General features: G+C 42.1%; 1 protein-coding gene across 11 annotated transcripts in view; it reads right to left on the reverse strand.

Annotated features, from left to right (window-relative positions):
* Positions 1-4,436: 4,436 nt before the first annotated feature.
* LOC139574071 (casein kinase I) overlaps positions 4,437-20,717 on the reverse strand; it is a 31,700-nt gene continuing 15,419 nt past the window's right edge. Inside the window, exons 3-12 of one of the 11 annotated variants that reach the window (XM_071398220.1) lie at positions 20,437-20,563; positions 20,109-20,207; positions 17,703-17,786; positions 15,107-15,246; positions 14,085-14,163; positions 10,999-11,073; positions 10,270-10,376; positions 9,787-9,935; positions 9,108-9,206; positions 5,476-6,324 (exon numbers count right to left, since the gene is read on the reverse strand). In XM_071398220.1, coding sequence (XP_071254321.1) covers positions 9,160-9,206; positions 9,787-9,935; positions 10,270-10,376; positions 10,999-11,073; positions 14,085-14,163; positions 15,107-15,246; positions 17,703-17,786; positions 20,109-20,207; positions 20,437-20,563 — 907 coding nt within the window. In that variant the 3' untranslated portion in view covers positions 5,476-6,324; positions 9,108-9,159. Of the gene's footprint in view, positions 6,325-9,107; positions 9,207-9,781; positions 9,936-10,269; positions 10,377-10,998; positions 11,074-14,075; positions 14,164-15,106; positions 15,247-17,702; positions 17,787-20,108; positions 20,208-20,436; positions 20,564-20,717 lie in introns of those variants that run through there. The other 10 variants (XM_071398221.1, XM_071398219.1, XM_071398225.1 and 7 more) reach the window with 10 other exon arrangements.

Raw genomic sequence — 20,717 nt, forward strand, 5'->3', positions numbered from 1 at the left:
TTACTGGGCTGTCTAGGCTGTAAGTGCTTGGTCACGTTTGGCTCTACTTGCCCACTGGAATCCACTCAGAGCAGTGGAGGCTGGTGAGGGGAGGACAGCTCATAATGGAAAAATAATAATGATGACAAATAAAATTTGATTTGATTTGATTTGGAACGGAGCAAATGGAATGCCATCAAACACATGGAAACCATGTGTTTGTTGTATTTGATACCGTTCCACTTATGACGCTCCAGCCATTACCACGAGCCTGTTCTCCCCAATGAAGGTGCCACCAACCTCCTGTGACTCAGAGGCGACAAAGAGAAGGCTATTTGTCGTGTACTTCACAGCAGTAAATAAACACGGTCATACTTCAAATCTGTTGACTTTTGACTTCAATGGCTTTTCTGTAAGAATGTCTGTGGGTGGGTGTATGAATCTGAGACAGGGTTATACTTGCTGTGAAGATGAAATGCTGTTTTCAAGATAGATGTTGACAACTTTAGCACTATGAATTGACCAACATCAAATGACTAAACACTTAAACCATTAACAGACACATAAGGAAGTAGTTAAGACTTTACTCTGGCATTTTCTTGCCTCTCTTTGGACTGGGGAATTGGCATTTCCCAGATTGCATGTCAACCATTCTGTATGTCAAAGCTCAACTAACTCACTAGGCTGCGAGGGTTATCCATGGTACACAAAATGATTATAAAGTAACCTATGAAAGATAGTTTAGCATGTGTTCTCCAATGAACGAGAATTAAAATACAATAGACATAGACCCTTTAAGATATGGCCTGGTCATTTTAAGGGTGATAACTTGAGGCGTTTCACATTTAAATGCTATCTGATCAAGGTGGTCTGGTTTATCTGCTCCTCCTCATACCTTCTTAATGTCTGGGGTAGGGGGTGGTATGGGCGACGACATGTTAGATGCAAATTCCATAGGCTTGGAGGGAATCTGCCACTGAAACTTCATGTGATGATGACTCACAGGAAGGGAGCGGCACAATTAGCCGTAAATGGCGTGCAGAGGCACCTGAGTTCACACACGCGGACACGCGCACACACACACTTCCCTTACCTGCTGATTAAGCCGACAGCAACACACCTTGAGTTGGGTGCGGCCCAGCTCAACCCCTTATCTGAGTCACAAGTAAAACCATAGTGTTTGACCAGCACTTTGCCAGGCCGACAGGCCGCTTCCCTTCTCCGCTAGGTGTGAAAGGGAGAACCCCGGTGTTCCCTCATGCAGTCAGACATGTGTTGGGCCAGGTGCAGGATCATGGGTATCAGTTGCTCCCGGTATTGTGTGACAGATTACAGCACAGCGTTGAGGGAGGGAGGGGAATGGCTGTTTGGGCCTTGGCATAAGTCGTGAATGATACCTACCGTCGAGCGGGAAAGATCCAGCATAGGAAGTGACTCCCCACAGCCACCTGAAACCATGGATGGGACTTTTGTGTCATTCTGGCTCACAAAATAAACCCCTAGACTGAACATTTACGCTTCAGGTCCAACTTGTTCCATGGGCACTTTCGAGCAGATCTTGTATGTTTACTTACTCTGGGAATCTTGTGCTTTTCTGATCATGTTGTCTTGTTGTATGACCAAATGTTCAGAAACAGTACATACTGCACCATATAGTACAGTGCATACATATACACAAGACAGCACCAGTCAGATTGAGGTGGAATCTCAACGTTTTGGTTACTGGCCCAATGCTCTAACCACTAGGCTACCTGCTGTATATGACCCACTTTATGCTTAATGTAAGATTATACAGTACCTAGATCCGACAAGGACACCCACAAAATTAGCCTACAAAGAAAAGCAGTGAAAAAGACAATACAGGCCACACAAATGCGTCTTATACTACACAGCTTGGTGAAAAATACAATATGATGTGTTTTGCTGCTTCAGAACAGCAAGCAAATGAGCTGTGTTAAAAATAAAGCCAGGATTGGTTGCAACATTGTTGTTACTATACATGGGGGTTATTTTAATGACCAAATCCATTCACATTAATTTAGCAGGTAAGCTACACAGCCTGAAATAAATATATAACGGTAGGTAGCCTGAAATAAATAGCTATTGGTACGCTATACACTGGCAAATGAGGTGAGGCAAGCATTTTCGGGTTCCTCTATGCATAGAAACTGAACAGTAGCCTATTATATCATCAACAGCAAACAACATAATTGAGAAACTATAGAAAATATATATTTTAAATTCTATTGATCATTGGGTTGACTGACAGACTCCGCAAAAACATCTGCACATGATGGATGGGGTGGGTTTATGAGAGGGGGCATATGTATCTGTGTTTACTAATATACTTTTCTGTAGCCTTGTGAAGTCAAAATGTAACGCTTTTTTTAAATGTTCTGCCTATAGGTTGACGTAGGGACACGACAGATAGAAATGTGATACTTTTGTTCGAGCTCTCGGGCAGTTTCACAAGAACGCCACATTGGGGCGCGGTCTCTGTCATATAGTACAAGGTTCACGACGCAGATAATAACGTTTCTGTTTCACAGAACACACGCAGTTTCACAATTTAATCCATAAACAATTATATATGCAACGATCCATCGATACGCCCAGGTGAATATGCTCCTGTAAATGTAGCCGCATTTAGACGTTGTCAAAAGCATCACAGTCATTTATGATAAATTAATTCCGCACATTTATTTTTACAACCTGTAACAACGGGTGAATATCGAAATGGCCAATCAGCACCTGAGATACGTGTCCTTGTTTAAAAGGTTACATTTTGTCCTAAAGATCCCCCTCCCATTTGGAACGCTGAAACGGGGTCAGAAATCATGTTCTGAAAATTATCCTTTGGGATCTGCTCCACATTATGTCTTCACTCTTCAATCATGTATTCACAGAGGCTGATGGTGTACAAGATGTGGGCAAACATTACAACATTACATTACTAGGATTAGGATAAGAAAATAAAGTTTTCCTCAATTAACATGACTATGAAATGACATGTGTGGTGGTGCTGCTACTCAATTATCTGTCAAGGGAGCAGGCCCTCTATAGCACCTCCCAGCATTATACAAAGGTCCTCTAATTCCTTTCTAGTGCCCACATGCATCTGCATGCCTTGGGTTGTGAGCATTAGTGCCTGCTTGGTCTGTAGTGGGAGCAAATGGATAAGGTAGGACAAGGCCAAAGAGAGGTAGGGTTTAGTATGGCAATGGGATTACATTACACTGCAGTAGCAGCCCTGGTAGGTGGCAGGAAGAGGGAGGAACGGAGCATGATCAGCATGTGACACCTCACCACCACTCACTGGATCTGCCTATGTAGAGGCCACTCCTCTGCTCTGAGCCTTTCATGAAGAGGCACCTAGGGTAGTTATAGATCCTCTATTACTGAGATGGTGAATGAATCTTAAAAGATGATCATGAATGGGATTCCTTAATCGGGCTGTTTCTTCTGAATACTCGTTTATTTTTCCAAATACTCCCCTTTACAAGACACTAGGGAGTGCTGCTGTGGGTGAATATTTCAACATTTTGAAATAGGGGTGTGTGTTCTTTCGCCTTCTAAAAGGTCACCAATGACTTCAGATACAAATTGTGAGATTGAGTTTGACCGACCATTTCTATTGACCTCTCTTACATACGGTCACCTTTGTGACAGGCGTTTCTTTACTCCAGACATGGTCGTCCCTTTGTCCGCCCAGAGGGATGTCTGGGGCCTCCCTCTTTCTCTGCAAACAGCTGCTTTCCACGCGTGTCGACCTCACAACGGATGAAAGGACAACCAGGCCTTATTCACCCAGCTGCAATCCTTGTGCTGTCCTGTCCTCCTTGCCTGGAGAATGACTTCGCTCTCAGCAGTGTGGTGTGATGGTTGACAAATCCCTGACCACACAAGGCCCCTTCTAGGACTCTCAAGAAGTTAGGTAGCATTCAAACAAAAATAAATACAAGTCACTTATCCAAAAATACACTGGGGGATATAATATATTGCCCTGTGTGCCATGGAAGGATGTAACATCTTTGAAAAATAGAGCACCTCACTTTTGCTACTTATTTTCTTGCCAGCTTTGCAAGTTATTTTCCTGTTGACGAAGTGGCCAAGCAGGATTGCCAGAGGAATGACTACACTGACAGACCCTACAGAACAATGCAAACACTCCCAATAATGTTGTTCAGCAGAGGAAGGGGTAGTCTCACACAGACATCTATTTTTACTTGGAATCACCAATTTCCATTATGTAAGGGGGTAGCATGGCACTTTGTCCCTAAACCCATTGTGTAATTCGCCCAGCGCTTCTCGGTTGTTCGACTAACCCCTTTGACACTTTTTACTATTGTATAGATTGAGGAAGAGTGAGTCCCATACTGAAGTCTTGCTGCCAGCCATGATTCTTCTTTGTTTTGGCCAATTTTATGAGTTGTAGATAAACAATTTTCCACGACAGCTATTTTAATCCATTTTAATATTTACAGATATAAATCCGGGAAGATCTTTTCTTCAAAACACCACAGGCACCTACAACTACCCACCACCCCAACAATATTTCACAGGAACTGCTTTTTCTAGATTACAGCAATAACTTTCCACAAATGTGTCCCTTTGCCTCAAGTGATCATACATTTAGACAAATCCTTTGTATCTTTCCTTTTTATCTATCCCCAATCCTGCTGATGTCTCAAGTTTTAAAAATTCGCAAAATACTAGGGTTGTGTGGTAGTCAACACGTAAATGTATAAAGACAAGCAAATGGAAAGTCAAATTGTAGTCCCCCCCCCCCATCATCCGGGCCTAAGGCAGAAGTCTATGTGTTGTTTTCTTCAAATTACTGAGACTGGGACAGTGATTCTGACAAGTCATTTAAATTTATTCTGACATGCTAAAGGGAATAAATTACACTTTTATAGAATGTCCAGCTGTAAAATAGCTAAAGCTGGGTCAGGGGGTGTAATAGGGAGTGGGAGAAGCAGTTACTAGTGTGCATCTGTCTTGACTAAAGGCTGAGAGAAATCCAAATTATTCTTCCCTCACATATACAGAATTGAAACCCTCCAAAACTATCTTTGCAATAAAAAAAAGAAAGAACGAAAATGAGGAAACTCTAAGCAGCAGCGAAATTTAGTTGCAGGAAGAACAAACAAAAACACCCTTTCCCCAAAATGATCAATTCAATACAGGGAACGACAACTCTATAAAACTGAAGGAAAAAAAAGTAGGTTATCTGATTCTTTAAAAAAAGTGTATATATATATGCATGTATATAAAAATGATAACCGAAGGGTGGGTGGTGTGAGGTTCTCTCAAAAACAGAACATTGATGTCATCCATCATAGCAACTCAATGAATTAAAAAAAGAATTAAAAAAAACGACATTTGTCGATTGACATTAACACCTCCAAAAATAAAAAGAATTGATGCGTAATTTTTTTAAATAAGCAATTTCCAAACAGGTTTAGTCAAGTGGTGCCTAATTTATAATGAATATGCTTTTGTGGAGTTGATCTTTTTTATTCATTGTTTGAGACTTCAGAATACCAAGTACAATATAGTTAATGCAGCGTTCTAAAGAGAAACCTAGTAGTCACTAGAATTGTTTTCATCTTCACATTTGAAGCTCTTCTAGCACATATCAGCAGGCAGAATCTTAATTACCCTTTTTATGAAAAGAAACTAAATAAATCCAATGTTTGCTTAGTAAATACCCAGGATTCATTCATAACAACAAAGAAAACAGTTTCCGTTTACATCTTTCATTTTGCTTGAAAATGAGGGAAAAAAGTTGAATAAGGAAGAGAAAATTGTCGTTTCAAATGTTCAATCTGACTGACGTGTGTCTGGGTCATCGTGCCACGCTCGGTGACTGAGGGAATGGGGACAAAGCTGCTCTGACAGGGGGCCATGAGGTGAGGCAGGCACCCGAGCAGCAGCTCTCAGAGGGAGAAAGTATCAAGGGGAAAGTATTGCCATGTGCACAATAACATCCGCAGTGAGCCAACCATGTCTTATTTTCAGTTTTGAAGAAACACACAAAAAAAAAAATCTTCAGGGACAGGACAATAGAGAAGGCTACAGCTTCGTAAAATTCCATACCAAGCCGGCTTTCTGTGTAGATATAGTATATACATACCAATATATAGATATATGCAGAGCATGTTACCTATATAGAGCAATTACATATATAGTATATGGAACGAAAGTTCTTTAACAGGAAAAAATGGTTGCCCACAATGCCTGGCAGGTTCTGGTGAATTTGATCCTGGATGCCGGGGTGTGATTGGAAGGCAAATCCTGTTACGGCAACTCGTCTAGCATTTCTTTGTCTTACTGCTCAGAAACCTGCAAGAGAAACGAGAAGAGAGAGAGACAAAGAGACAGAGGCCATAGGTTACACATCAAGTAGAACGGGTTATCTTTATCAAAAAAGGGTTGAGCGACTGCTATCAACAAGGCCAAGTAAATCACGGCAGTTTTCCAGCCCTGTAATAAAAAAAGTGCCCAGTCATCAGTCCCGCTCTGCAGCAAGCTCGAACCCACTGCTGCAGAGTGCCTGAGAGGGGGAATCAAACATTTACTCTGAGCCTCCTGTAATGAAGACATTCACCACCACCTTAAAAAGGTTCACAACTAGTACAGGAGACAACAGCAGCTGTGTAGTGTACCGGGAGTGGGTATAGACAGAAAGACAAGTGGAAAGCGAATAAGGAAACAATGAGTCTTATGAATAAATCTACTTTTAAAGGGCGTAGTTCAACCGAGATAACAAAAACACTTCTAAAAAGACAAACGGGGATGTGTCCTGCCTGTGTGAGTCAACCTCCCATCATGCTTCACTGCAGTGAGAAGTAATCTTTACAGACAGCCATTACCCAATGACATGTATTCCCTCTCCATAGCCACACCCATGCAGCTCAGCAGCTGGCCTTTAGAGGCACCAATCCAAAGGAGAGGAACATGGGCAGAACAGGATTGGGTAACACTAAGATGTGTGAGGATTCCTCAATCTTTCTCATGGGCTTTGACAATCTTTTGTCTTCCTCAAGCAAGCCTTCACACCTTGATGATGCGTTCCGAGACTCACCGAGTGGGTTTAGATAACTGCAGCTCAAGTTTGGACATGATCTCATCAGATCTCAGTGATATGAGAAGAATTTGACACGAACGCTCCCGAGTCACCTCCTTCTGCTACAGCAATTCTCTCCGATGTGGTAGGATTCAAAGGAAAGGTGCAGTTTTGCTGCAGGCATTACATGGGAGCGTGTTCAGAGAGCCATCAGAGGATCAAACCGCCGGAGAAATCAGCAAAGTAATGGTTCTGAATTACACATGAAACGCTCTGGAGCTTTCGCTTACTTAATGGACGTCAATGTGAGTCATTGGTTCGATGACAAAATATAACACACGGATATGAAGGAGGAGGTCCCTGCCGTTTCAAGTGTCCGTATTTCGTTTCGTTGGAGTGGAGGGGCCAGCTGATGTAACAGACCAGTCACACTCACAGGGGTGAAAGGGCAGCTCAATTCTCCATATGCGAGCTATTAATAGAACACGCCTCTTCTAACACAGCAAATATCCTTTAGGAGACTTCACAGCAACATGACGATGACATTTAGGCCCTACACAGACACTAAATGACCATGTGATGATCAATATGTTTGAAAGAGTAAAGGCCTGGGTCAATGGAGTATGCTATGAGCGTTAACTACTTGCGTTTGCCTGATTATATCTACGTGGCATGCTCTAAACAACTATCATATAATACGAGGCAATTGAGCAATAGAGGGCTGAAACGCAAACTCGCATTAACAAGGTTTCTATTGTTACAAGGCTAACAGAGTGGCCAAGTCAAATTGGTATCCAAGAAACCCAACAAGTTCTTTCAAGCTCCAATACGCCGGAGCTTGGCTATATAAATTCCTGGCTGTGGCTACTCAGCACCCTTCACTGGCAGTGTTATCTTAAAGGGACAGAGAGTAGCAGAGAACAAATAACCACCGTCACCAGACCTTAGAAAGAGATGTCCTTTTATACATTTTATAGCTTTGCTTGTGAGCAGGGGGTCCTGTTAACAAAAGGTCCCTTTTTAAAAATCAGTTACGTAGGGAAAACTTTGATCTCTCCACCCCTGCAGGGAAGGCACATAAGCAGCGCTCAACTGTGCGCATGGAGTCCACATACTAAAACAGACATAGTGCACAAAGGATTAGACCAATACCACGTCATCAGCAAATCCTATTTATAAACTAGCCTCTTCACAGCACTTGTTCACTGCCATCATGTGGGATGTGCCTTGAAAGAGAGGGGAAGAGAAAGGAGGGCGGACAGAGTGTCCTCCTGCTTTGATTTCATATTCATATTTAATGGCTTTCAAAGCTCTTCTCGGCAGAGCGGAGACCGAGCACTGTCATTAGTCGTGCCCGGAGAGGGGCAGAAGAGGATTTGCCTGACATCATGGAGAAAGCATCTCATACAAGAAAAACTACAACCATCAGTAAATCTAAGCCACCGGAAGCCTTTATTGGGACAGGATTTCACCAACAATACGTCACACAAAATGGTAGCCTCTCTGCTAAGTCAGAGGGGCTGGCGTGCTGGGGAAGAGCAGGACTGATACACTGAGCCCTCTCAGGGGCGCCATCCGTGTCACGTCACCAACATACATCGGGCCTTTTTTCCACCTCTCCAATTAACCTGCACTCAACCCCCAAAAACATTTTTTGGTCTAATAATAAATATTTAATCCACATAGCTCAGATGATTCCCATTGTGTATTGAGGACTTAATTCAGCCCTGCCTAAGCCGTCTGAACCAAGCTGGCACACATGGACTAATACACATGGAACGGAGGGAGGGCTTCATTAGAGTCCTCCATGCAGTGTGTGGATAAACGCGTGGTGTGTGTGGAGCAGTGAGGTCTGATGAAGCCAATGCGACAGATATTATTTGTGGTGGTTTTAAGTAATAGGGGGTTGGCATTGACTTGTAGTAAACGTGCCTTTTACTACTAAATCTAATACAGGTCAGGTGGTTGGTATCCAACAAGGCCGCCCTGCAATTTCATGCCAGAGATTACAAATCTAAATGGGCTATAGCCTAATCCCTGTGGAAATCCTAGTCGTCACCTGATGAAAACAGCTTCAGGTTTTTTGAAAAATTGGTTTGACTCCTCCACCATCAACCCTGGGCACCCGGGATACCCTCTACGAGAGGGAGGGGGGCGACTGGAATTAAAAGAGGTCATTCAAGAGTCACATCACATGAGCACTAAATTACACATGAAAACAGACAGCAATTTATTAACCATTACACCAACATGTATGAAACCTTTATTAGTATGTGGTTAGAATCTCACTCCTGCTCATCCAAGTATTTTAGAGCATTCCAATAAAGATTAACAAGTGTTAGATCCAGGAACAATGATTGCGAGAAAGAGTGAATCGTACATCCCATTTAGAGAAGGGGTTAATTCAAAAGAGCGAAATCACTATGATTTTAACATCCAAAGAAGATGATAAAGCCAACCCTTTGTCCCAGAGAAGAATAAAGACATTTGGGTACAAAGTTAGTAGTCAAATTTCCCAAGGACGTCTTTGCATCTGCAAGACAGACCAATTGAATTTCTCTTTATCTTTTGGGGGCCTCCTCGAACTAACACTTTTTTTCTCTCATTAATCTGGTGGGAGAGAATGTTCCAAATCCACTTTTTTGTTTTTTTTACCACTTTGAAGGGGGAACGAAAATGAAAGCAATTGGTGTCTCCATTTTTGCACTCCAAACGTCGCTTGGCTTTTTGCTACTAACCTTTCATGTTACTCTTGGGTTTGTCAGTTTGCTTGCCTGTAGGGGTTTGTGCCTGTTGCCCCTGTCCCCCTGAGGACGCGGCCTGCTGTGCTGCTTTCTGCTTCAGCATTGTCCAGTCAAACGTGTAGTCGTACTGGTGGTTCAGGGTCCTGGACAAACACACACGCACGTTCAGACATTGACACACTGAACTCTGCTTTATTAAAAATACCTCTTTACTGTTAAGGCTGAATTTGTTTTCAGCCTTATCATACATGAAAGCAGACGGACTACATGCAAACCATAGGGCCTACAACCGTTTGTCCTTTCACATTCTTGTAAAAAAAAAAGAACACTTCACTATTAACATTAGTACAATCTGTTATTAACACAATGTTGTTCTGCATTGTGTCTTAACACTGAGAAGAAGAAAAAAACATGACTTGGTGTGTGTGTTTCAGCTCCCTTGGGGACAGAGGTAAGAGGTTGAGAAATGACGAGCACCTGAAGAGAATGCGGAAAAGCTGACGCAGGTACATGTAGTCAGGCGCCTCCTCAAACCGCAGCCCACGGCAGTAGTTCAGGTACATGGCAAACTCTGCGGGGAAACCCTGAAAACAAGCGTAAGAGATCGAATGTTATCCATTTTCAACTGTTTTGGTTATTATACCGTACAATGACCGTCAGCGCCTAATAAATTACTTTAAGATGTGTTTTGGTAAAATAAAGGGCAATCACTGACAGAAAAAAAGTGATTGTGAGGTTACACAAGTTACTCCACAGCCTAATGCAAGGCTTGAGCATGCACTCTCAGCCAGCTACTTAGGTATTTTAATGACCAATGGCCACTATGCTTTCAGTTCCAAGACTACGCATAACAGCCACTATTTAAAGACTGGATTAGATTAGCACCTCCAGCCACCATCTCTGCTCTTTCTCTGAGAGAGAAAGCCTTCAACCGTTACAAGCCACATACTTCACTGGCTGATGTGGCCACTCATGGACTCCATCTCTCGACTTCCATAGTAAGTATCTACCTTTCGGTCCCTGTGACCCTGACTAAAAATAGTGGCACGGCGTGTCACGGAGTTGATCAATTTAACACAGTGGAATCCCTTTACACAGCTGATTGAAATGATCAAAAGCTTGATGATTAGTTGATCATTTGAAATCAGCTGTGTAGTGCTAGGGCAAAAACATGGGAAACACCGTTCTATGGTTTCACACGCTCACCTTACACAACACCTCGACTGGAGTCGACATCTTCTTCTCGCTAATCTTCTCGTACTTCTGTTTCTTTGTGGCAGCCTGTGGAACATGTGGGCGAGAAATGAAAATGTTGTGCACCACAGTTTAACACTACCCTTTGCAGTTTTCCTTCACCCCCGGGGAGATCAGTGGCCTATAAACAACATAACAGAATAAGGAATTTGCTTGGCCTGATGTGATTTATAGCACTGAAATATTTGGCCATTAGAGAAAGTTGTGTTATTCTGTACTAGACTACTCATGGGTCAAATGTGTGTACACAAGTGGTGTTTCACGACCTAGTCCATCTCGCTAGGCCGAGCAATTGGGGCTGTATGCATGTAAAGAAAGGCTTGGTGCTGTAGGCATTTCAGAAAGTATTCATACCCCTCGACTTATTCCACATGCTTTTATTAACCCTCATTCTACCAGGTAAGTTGTGTTACAACCTGACCTCAAAATATATATCTCACCCATCTACACACAATACCCCATAATGACAAGGTGAACAAGTTTCTTTGCTCATTTATTACAAATGAAATACAGAAATCTCATTTACATTAGTATTCAAACCTCGGAGTCAATAATTTGCAAAAGCACCTTTGCCAGCGATTACAGCGGAGTCTTTCTGGATAGGTCCCTAAGAGCTTTCCACACCTGGATTGTACATATGCCCATTATTCTTTAAGCTCTGTCAAATTAGTTGTTGATCATTGCTGGACAACCATTTCAGGTCTTACCATAGATTTTCAAGTAGATTCACTGCCTTCTTTTTAAACAACTCCAATGTAGGTTTGACCTTGTTTGTTAGGTTATTGTCTTGCAGAAAAGGTAATTAATCTCCCTGTGATGGAAAGCAAACTAATCCAGGTTCTCCACTTGGATTTTGCCTGTGCTTAGCTCCATTCCTTTTATTTTTGGATCCACAGTCCTTATTACAAGCATACCCATAACATGATGCAACACCACTATACATGGAAATATGGAGTGTGTCACTCAATAATGTGTTCTATTGGATTTGCCCAAAACATAACACTTTGTTTTCATCTACCAATAGGTGCCCTTCTTCCGACGCATCGGAAAACATCACTGGTCTTGGTGGTTGAATCTGTGTTTGAAATTCACTGCTTGACAGAGGGACCTTACAGATGATTGTATGTGTGGGGTACAGAGATTAGGTACTCATTCACAAATCATGCTAAACACTTATTGCACACAGAAAGAGTCCATGTAACTTGTGACTTGCTAAGCACATTTTTACTCCTTAACTTATTTAGGCTAGCCATAACAAAGGGGAACTTATTGACCCGACATTTCAGCTTTTCGTTATACTGAACAAAAATACAAAACGGAACAATTTTACTGAGCTAGAGTTCAGTCAATTGAAATCAGTCAATTGAAATAAATTAGGCCCTAATCTATGGATTTCACATGACTGGGCAGGGGCACCCACTTGGGTACTTTTCCCCACAAAAATGGCTTTATTGCAGACAGAAATTCTCCTCAGTTTCATCAGCTGTCCGGGTGGCTGGTCTCAGATGCTCCCGCAGGTGAAGAAGCCAGATGGAGGTCCTCTGCTGGCATGGTTACACGTGGTCTGCGGTTGTGAGGCTGTTGGAAAGTACTGACTAATTCTCTAAAACAATGGAGGTGGCTTATGGTAGAGAAATGTAGATCAAATTCTCTGGCAACAACTCTGGTGGACATCCCTGCCGTTAGCATGCCAATTTCATGCTCCCTCAACTTGAGACATCTGTGGCACTGTTGTGTATCAAAACTGCACACTTTAGAGTGGCCTTTAATTGTCCCCAGCACAAGGTGCACCTGTGTAATGATCATGCTGTTTAATCAGCTTCTTGATATGCCTCACCTGTCAGGTGGATGGATTATCTTGGCAAAAGAGAACTGCTCACTAACAAGGATAAACACATTTGTGCACAAAATAATATTTGTGCGTATGGAACATTTGGGATGTTTAATTTCAGCTCATGAAACATGGATCAACACTTTACATGTTGCGTTTATATTTTTGTTCAGTGTAATTTGTTCAGATTTCTAAAAACTTTTACATTATGGAGTATTATTGTATGTAGGCCAGTGACAAAAAAGCATTTTTATTTTAAATTGAGGCTCCCTAGTGGCGCAGCGGTCTAAGGCACTGCATCTCAGCGCAAAAGGCGTCACTGCAGTCCCTGGTTCGAATCCAGGCTGCATCACATCCGGCCGTGATTGAGAGTCCCATAGGGCGGCGCACTATTGTCCCAGCATCGTCCGGGTTTGGCCGAGGTAGGCAGTCATTGTAAATAAGACTGTTCTTAACCGACTTTCCTAGTTGAATAAAGGTTAAATAAAAAATTAAAAAGCTGTACCAAAATGTGTAAAAAGTCAAGCGGTATGAATACTTTGAAGGCACTGTAACTAACACCTTCCCGAGGACTTGAGTTTCAAGCACTAGTACTGCAGGCTGCTGTTACATGTAAATTAGACAAAGCACAGACCTCGTGTTACCCATTTAACCCTGCTCGTTGTAAATGAAGCGCCTCACTCACACTGATTTTTGCCACGTCAGAAAGAGCGAAGGTGCATTATGTTGTAAATGCAAGTCTAGGTGAGGTTACAATAAAGAGCATAAAACTGTACATTCGAGGCACCCCATTTCTCTGCAGGATATATGAATTTAAAAAAAATAAGGTAGCTAGCAGAACCTCTGGGAAGTAGCTGACCTCAAGGAACACTACAACTTGAATGGAAAGTTAAGGATAATCTACTAGTAAGACTCGCTAACAAGCTACCCTGCAATGTACGAGGCACATCACACAATGTTAAATTGATTCCCTGAAGTTGTCAGAGGACAAAACTACTTAAACCATTCAGCTTGAGTAAAAAATGAATCCGATGTGAAGTCATGAAAATGGTAAAGCGGCTGAAATTGATGTTATGAGACAGCTGGGGAGAAAAATGTAAGAGGAAAAAAAGCCTAGTAGCAGGAGGCAAAAAAGCTGTGGTGAGTGAATGAAATATTAACCACCTATTTAGTGGACAGGGGGCCCTAGAGTACCTGCCTGGCCTACCTTTAGTCCCTGCCAGGGCAGGCTGGTTCTGTTGAAATACATCAGGACGTATCCTAGCGACTCCATGTCATCTCGGCGACTGGAAAGAAAAACATTTGGCATTCAGTGCATGTACAATGGTAATACATCTCAGTTAGTTCAAGCGCAACACATTTCACATTCATCTCAAGGCCTTTTGTAACAGCTGATTTGTACAAGACTGTACCAACTTCCAGACCACTGAGACCATTTTACTAGTCTAGTTGAATTCTGAGATTCCAAGAGGGTGGTGTGTCTATCCTGTTATAGTGCTTTAACAGAAGGCAATCCTTTCCTCCTTCACAAATTTTGTTTTTGGGGCACGGCTCAGTGAAGCAGCCACATGCTTTGTGTTTTTTCATATCCCAACTGAATGCTTAAAATGACAGCATGAAAATGAGCATCCATAAAAAGCTCGTTTAAACAAGGGAACAATAGGATTTCTAACCATGTTAAATTCTATCATCTTATCACAAAAGGCAATTTTTGCAATGAATCAAGTTTTTGGGGGAAATTACTGCAAGCTTAGGTTACGGCCATATACCATACTGGTATGTCAAAAGATAAAGTAGGGGAAAAACATCTCCAGTCTGACTTAATTGCTTACATTACAGCTCAATACAGAGCAATGGTGGATAAGGGGAGCAAGATTGATCTGGCTAAATTACATGGCCCCATTGGTCAAAACTGGTAATCTGGGTCAATGGGAAGTGCAGCCGTTGGTGGCAGCTAGATTCTAGAGTGACCAATGGGAGCAGCTTGGCCTTCATGAGGACAAGTCCTTTGAGATCCACTCTGCAGGCTCAGCAGTAACAAACAAAAGCTCCTTCACGCCACAAAAAACAATGAGTGGATACCGATATAAGTGGGGAAAGAGACCCATTAACCAACATATTAAGTCCTAGGAACCTAGCCACTGTGGCCTATAAGTGTACAAACGAGGAAGGATTAGAGAATATCCAGCGAAAGCTGAAATATATTACTGGGTGCTGAACTGCTCTTACCTCTGCTCGATTCCCAGATGTGCGTTGATGCTGGCATAGCGAGCTGTGCCTGTGAGATTTTTGTCTTCTCTGTAGGGTATGTGCTGTCGTGTCCGGTTGTCCCGGTATTTTTTGGCCAGACCAAAGTCAATGAGGAACAACTGTAAGAGGGGGAGAGAAAAATAAATAAAAAATAAACACATTTTAAAAGTTCGATTCAGAGGAGCGGTTGACAAAATTGGAGGCTGGAGCTGTGAGACCATGGGTCTATTCTTCCAATTTCCTGCTTTGCCTGGTGTACCATTTGACTAGAGAAGCAGCCATTCTCAAGGCCCCTCATTGTTATCTATGAAAACAATGCTGGCCATGTGACGGCAGGATCAGGAAAACACCCAGGGGTCAAAGTCTGAGGCAAATGGAATTTCTGCAGGAAACTCAAGAACGTTTCTCCCTGCCTACTAACAGCCCTCTAAGGTTGTTGAAAGTGTCGGCCTTCAAAGTCTGTCTTGGATCGGAATGACATCTAAATTTGTGGACCGCCTGCCATACTACTCCACTCTACTCCCACGCACAACTGCAGGTTGCAGTCCCTGAGAAAATGCCTCGCCCAACAGAAGTGTTTCACTGAGGCAGCACTGACTGACGGCTGTAGTCGTATTGAAACGGATCCACTCAGCCATGTCTCTGCTTGCTTGGCTCAGCCAGGGATTCAAACATTTCCTGTTGTCAAGACAAATAGCTACGCCAACCGTAAAATTTTATTTGGACGCTTCCATCTGAAGTCTGGCCGGGAGAAAAGGCAGTTCCACACGCAAGCGTGCACTTGCTGCAAACTAACTCACGTTTCCACGTTATTCATTAACGTGCGCCTTTTTCTTCTGTGCTGAGGTACCTTTTGCTTTAGTACAATAGGAAGTTTATTGCAGGCAGAACATTAAGAGTCAATAAATACACAATGTAGGAAGGCGAGTGACTACCCTAAATAGCATATTCCAGCTTTCACAGAACAAAAGCATGGGAAATTCCATTAAACCTACATCGTTGAAACAGTAAACCAAGAATGCGTTAAATTAAAGTAAGCTGCTATCTGGTAAGACGTCGGTCAACTATTAAGCCTACAGAACATGCACAAACAATGCGTACAGTCAAAGGATTGCTGAAAGTTAATTTCATAATTTGAACAATCAAAAATGTGGTCCAAATACACAACCTTTCTACAAAAAAGTGACCTGTTCTGACCAAATGCTTCCCATTTTCTCCATTCACTAATATTGAAGGAAAATAGATGTTAACATACTGCTACAACATCAATGGCAATTGTGAAAGGGGGGGGGGGGGTCAGTTACCTTGCAAAAAATACTTAGCTCACAGGCCAATGACCTTCAAAATACATACATGTTGGTTTCAGCTCTAACATGCCGAGTCACTACGATTTCTTGGATTTTTGGTTCCTACTGGAACAATTTTTTATCAACATACTGAAACAATCTTAAAAACAACCATTTTGACTCAGGCCCATCCTAACAAACCAAACTGTGAAACAAAGTAACACAAATCTACATACTTTTAAAGCTAAGTCAAAGCATGCATCATCATTTTCTGACTGAGGGTTCTGGTTATGCAAAGCCATACTAGTAATTAGCCTTCAAGCACAGTCTAGTTCTCTTCCAACTTGATGTTGAACTGTAGGTCTGCAAGCACACATAACCTAACCACACCCATCTGCCGTGCAGGTCTTCATTCGGGCTTTCCAGGCCCTGCATTTCCAAACACTCCTTTTTTCCCCCCTGCTCATTGTGCCTCTGGCTTCTGGCCAACAGTTGGCCAGGCTAGGCAGCCTGTGAAGTCAGCAGCAGTCTCTTAACAGGCAGCTGGTTCAGACCAGCTCGAATGCTGCCACATAGCCCTCTGTTCCAGAGCAACTGGCAATCACCACAGCACAGTTTTCACAGCCACATGGCCCAGTTATCCCTTCTCTGTAATGCCAAGGTGCAAGTCATATAAACCAAGTAGCTACAGTTGTACTGAGCAGACAGAAAATCTTTAGGAACTTGAAAAATTGCCGTGATCTCACCTCAATATTGGCTCGTTTTGGCCAGCACGGTCACTTGAAATGGACACACTAGTCATAAGGGTTAGTGACTGATATTTTCCTTGGTTGAGTATTCTAAAACCCAGAAGGCGATGATAATCTGGGAAACCAAGAAGATAAAATAATCTTGTGTATAGCAGGCACTAAAAACTCAGTGAAACAGCTCCAAGGAAATGGAAAAGCATCCAAAATATCAATTAGCGCCATGACCACTTCAAATGAGAGGAGCGTCTCCCTTCAAAAAATAAAATCATAATCTAGAAAATTCAACAGCATCTCCGCTACTAGTCACCATGTTCTTTATCCACCTACTCTCAGATCCCTGCAATCTGGATTTGGTGTTAATCTCTAGATCTGTTTAGCATGTGTGTCTGGTTTAATGCCAATACAGTGGTCATAAAATATTGACCAAATCAAAGAAATAAAAAGTAGTAGTACTGCTTCTAAATGGTGTAAAAAAAAAAAGTTTTTAAAAAAAGTCAACAGAATTTGGGGGAGTATTAAGAGGCGGTTGTGGTTTCAGACCTGGTTTAATCCTGAGAAAGATGGGTCCTGAGAAGAACTAACAGCCAAGCTTCTTTTCCTCTTCCCCACTGGAGATTCTAAACACTGAACAAACAATAGAGGGTGCAGTGCATCAAACAGGATTGCTGACAACCCCACAAGGCCAGCGCAGACAGGCAACACCAAGGCTCAGAAAAAGAACGGGAGGAGAGGGAGGAAAATGGGAGGGGGAGAGAAAGCCCAAGGCCATCCTTCGTCCACCAGCAAGCATATGAGCTAAAATCAGAGAGGAGTCAGACTGTGGGAGGACTTCCTAGAGGAGTCAGCCTGGGCTTAGTTGCAAGCCAGTATTTAGACTAAGCAGATGGGGGGGTCCTGCAGAATATACAGTCCACACTGCCATACCAATTTCATTCAGAGGCAGAACTGAAGACAATATAACTGCCCAATCCCTAAATTATTTTATCTTGCTAAAAAAAGCAAACACTTATTTCCAAACCTGTTTTGCGATTTTGACTTTGCAGTGGCTTTTTGATATTGCAGCATTTAACGCTAGCAGTGCCACACCAGTAGAAGTGCTTTTTACAATAATCATTATACAAATTTGGAGTAACAGTCTGTCTGGGTACAGAACACAATATGCAGTTGACTTACTGGCACAACTAGGGTTAAAAGAGGAGGCAAATAATTAAGGCCATTCCCTAAAATGGGCACTCATTTAACAATGTGTGAAAAAGCTTTGTAAAACAACACAGCCACCCAACCCCACCACCTCCTTGAGATCTCACAGGAAGCAATGGATCAAATAATTGTTTAAAAGTTTATTCTGATGGCTTGGAAACGGTGGAAACCTTCAGTAAGGAAGAGGGTAGAATACTTTGGAAAAGCCCAATCTGGCAATGAGCAGCTCTACAGCGCAAAACAGAGGAAAAGCGTGCAGTAAGAAAGGAGCATGAATTAATCTGCATGGAGCCGTCAATACATGGAGTAGATTTAGCATAGCTGCGAGAGACGCATGACAGGACAGCCTTTGTGATAGTGGCTCTTACTTAGATTTCAATAGAGCAGCCCAGGACAAAGCAACAAAACAAGCAATTAGTTTACAATGATGCCAAGCTGAGTATCACTCTCCAAACCATAGGGAAAAATCTATTGTTGGTGAGGTGTACACTTGCCATCTATTAAAGAGTGGGGGGGTTAAAGTTTAACTATTGCTCTTCACTCTACTGTTATCAAAATGTTAGATTTACATCAATGGCGATATGTCCAAATGAAGACTACTTCAGAAACACACTTCCTGAATTAAAGGCTTTTGGGTACAATAAGCACCATTGTAAAAGAGCAGGTTGGAAGCAGAATGCAGAGTGAGTTCAGGTGAAGAGAAAGGCAGTTGATTTAAACATCAAGAGGATAGAGTGGGGGTTCGCAAAAGCTACTGCTCTGCCATGTCTTCCCATCCATTGAGTTCAGTGCACATCCTGCGCAAGACTTCTTGGGCTTGGGTGTCAGAGCTTGCAGTCCAAAAGGAGTGTATGTGCACCTTTATAAATATTGGTGGAGTTTAGTAAAAAAAATAAAAATAAAAATAAAAAAAGTGACAATTTCATGTGTATGTAAAAAAGAAGCTTGAGGCTGGCATTCACACAGACACACAATGGTAAACACTTATTCCAGACAGCACTGCCAAAAATGGTAATACAGGCTTCAACGCTCGAGTACCCAAAAGGTACTGCTTCGTTTTGATTAGACTAGCCTGTCGCTGACTGATAAGTCGATATCACATAACACTAACAACCTCCACAGTTCACGTGGACAGGTATGTGTTAAAACACACGCGTTCCTGCTTTAACTTTGCCAAATGTTGCCTGTCTGCAAGGGCTCAAAATAGTAAGTTATTTAAAAACAAAATACAAATCAGGCAACTTGAATACAGTTGGTATATGAAAAACGATTCACAAAAACGCCTTAATTATTTTCTGCAAGGGGGAAAAGAATAAATGGGATTACACATCATGCAGAAGCCTTTTTTTTGTCTTACTAACACCTGTCTATGATCTGAAAAGAGATGCACAACTATAAGAAACCTGAGGGCTTGTAATTACCTGGTCGTAAAAGCACCTTAATGTGACTACCAAAACCATTCCATCCTTAACAAGTGGACTAAACCAACCATAAACAATTAGCCTTAAAAAATGTCCATTACCAAGGACACGTAGCCTATTCAAAAGAAAATAAATGACATGATTTGCCTCACTGAGGATTATATTTTCTACAAAAGAATACTTGGCACCACCAAAGCGTACAAAAACAAGATCATTTGGGCTAGTTGTATCACTTCACACAACGTTGTATAAAACAAAGGCAGTAACTAGGTCAGAGATTGTCAACATAATGCATCTCAGGACGGGGAAACTGCTGTAAGCTTACCTTGTTACAGTGACGGCCAATACCCATTAAAAAGTTGTCTGGCTTGATATCTCTGTGAATGAAGTTCTTTGTGTGCACATACTCGATTCTGCTGATCATCTGTGGAGAAAAAACCCCATCTCTCAATCAGTTAACGTAAGAACTTGAAAATAGACTTGTCTTGAAACTTTGGAAAATGGGTTTACATAAGATTTTTAGGGTTTTAGTCATTCTCCCTTTTGCAGCCAGAAAATGTGTGTTTTGGGTTAATCTTAATAAAAATTTAAAAAGCAACCAGACGAAGGGGCCAAAGTGAAAGATAAGGAGCAATGATGAAACCAAGCCTTACTTGGTCTGCGAGCATTAGTACAGTTTTCATGGTGAACCGGCGCGAGCAGAAGTTGAAGAGGTCTTCCAGACTGGGTCCCAGCAGGTCCATCACTAGGACATTGTAGTCCTTTTCTTGGCCATACCACCTGCAAGACAGCACCAGCCATATGTCAATATTCATGCAAACCCATTACAAAAGTTAAGTATAGGTGTTGTCTTAGGTAAAACTGTACATAGTAATTTATTAGGCCTATGCAACATAAAAAAGGTAATGCAACGTGTGTGGTCATAGGTCAATAC

This window comes from Salvelinus alpinus, chromosome 4 (genome assembly GCF_045679555.1).
Source record: "Salvelinus alpinus chromosome 4, SLU_Salpinus.1, whole genome shotgun sequence".
In the NCBI taxonomy this organism is placed as follows: domain Eukaryota; kingdom Metazoa; phylum Chordata; class Actinopteri; order Salmoniformes; family Salmonidae; genus Salvelinus; species Salvelinus alpinus.